Source organism: Frankliniella occidentalis, unplaced genomic scaffold, assembly GCF_000697945.3.
Source record: "Frankliniella occidentalis isolate FOCC.00 unplaced genomic scaffold, Focc_3.1 Scaffold1774, whole genome shotgun sequence".
In the NCBI taxonomy this organism is placed as follows: Eukaryota; Metazoa; Arthropoda; class Insecta; order Thysanoptera; family Thripidae; genus Frankliniella; species Frankliniella occidentalis.
Genome location: NW_026268873.1, coordinates 10,693 through 12,226, shown reverse-complemented (window position 1 = coordinate 12,226; position 1,534 = coordinate 10,693). Strand labels below are relative to the sequence as shown.

Genomic DNA, 1,534 nt, shown 5'->3' with positions numbered 1-1,534 from the left:
GGTGCGGGGGGAAGGAGGGAGGGGGGGGGGAGGGTACTCGGTACCCGCCGGCGGAGGGCCCTGCGGCGCTCGAGCCAGGACCTCCGTCCTCTGGCTGAAGAAGGGGCCTAGCGCGTCAGCAACCACCGGGGACCACTCGGCTAATTCGTCGATAAATAAATACTTTCCTCGGCCGCAAATATTTGCGCGCGCCGTGCGTCGGTCTCGCGGGTAAGGCAGGTAAGGTGTGCCCGGCGCACACGGGGCGACGACTCCCGACCGCCCCGCCACGCCACGCCCGACGTGGACGCTGCCGCCGGCGGGGTAGCGGGTACCGGGGGGAAGGACCCCCCCGTTCCGGTGACGTGGGGGAAAGTAGCGCGTCCCCTCGGGCCTCTTCACCTCCTCTCCTCCTCCTCCGACGGCGCCGCCGCCACCGCCACCGCCACCACCGCTGCAGCCGCCACCGCCGCCGCAGCCGTCCTGGGCCCCGCGCCGCCTCTGCCGCAGCCGCGTCGGCCGCACCGGCTCGACCTCTTTACGGGCGTGAGGAGGAGCGGAGCCGCCGGAGCCGCTCAGTCTGTGAGTGAGTGCGGCCAAGGCAGCGCGGCGCTCTGTGGATACAAACCAGGTGAGCCTGCCCAGCACCATCCCGGTGGTACCCGGCCCTGCGGGCCCCGCCGCGCCCCGCCGCGCCCCGCCGCCGCAGTTAGAACCGGTGCCGAGCGGTCCTCCCAGGTCGGTCCGCACCACCAGACCGCCCCGAGGTGCCGTCAGAGGACGCCGTTGTTGTTGCCAGCCGCGGCCCCTCTCGCGTGGAATGCCAGGTTTGTGCTCTGTGCGTGCGTGCCGCGATCAAGTGCCTCCTCGCGGTTCAAGACTCCCGCCGGGCCATGGTCACAGGGGAAGGACCGGGCACGCCGTCGTCCCCGCGAAGTTGAAGACACCCGTCAGCCGGGACACAAGTGCCCCATGGAGAAGACCTCGCTCCTGACCCGCGGGGGCAAGGCCTGGCAAGTCCTGGCAAGGCCAGGGGCAGGGCCAGAACGCCCTGCAGCCCGGCGTGGCGTGGCGTGGCGCGGCGTGGTCGTGGAGTGAAAGTCCTGTTGTGTGCCTTGACCGAGTACAGTGTGGTGCGTGTTCTCTTGTCAACGGCGGGGTGGTCAACGGCAGTCATGTGAGACCGTGTGTCTCGGTCTTACTCGTCGCACACATCACTCATCGCTTCTCACCACGACATCGTCATCGCAGTGACCGTCACGTCACAAGCCTCTCTCTTCTTGGGCGTCGCCCTTTAGTATACCACTCTCCGCGTTCGCGTTGCTCGAGACGCCCTTTCTTCGCCAGCCCCCCTAGCGAGTCGAATCAGTTCGGTGCGATCGTATAGCTCGGCTCGACAGGTGGTCGCTGGTCATTCGGCGGCAGAGGTTCGGCAGACATACCTAGGCTCGCGACTGTCGCTCGGGTTGCAGTCCTGCTTAGTTCTTTGCTTTCCGGATGACAAGTGTGGTTCAATTATTGGGAGGTTAAGTGGACGCGGGGAGAGGGGCGGGGG

At 67.8% G+C, this 1,534-nt stretch overlaps 1 protein-coding gene across 2 annotated transcripts in view; it reads left to right on the top strand.

Moving 5' to 3' along the window:
* Nucleotides 1-450: 450 nt before the first annotated feature.
* Nucleotides 451-1,534, top strand: part of LOC113206785 (protein starmaker-like) — a 5,800-nt gene continuing 4,716 nt past the window's right edge. Inside the window, exon 1 of one of the 2 annotated variants that reach the window (XM_026423027.2) lies at nucleotides 451-610. Coding sequence is in view for 1 of the 2 variants with exons in the window: in XM_026423026.2 (XP_026278811.1) it covers nucleotides 800-806 (7 nt within the window). In the remaining variant the exon portion in view is untranslated. Of the gene's footprint in view, nucleotides 611-659; nucleotides 807-1,534 lie in introns of those variants that run through there. The other variant, XM_026423026.2, reaches the window with a different exon arrangement.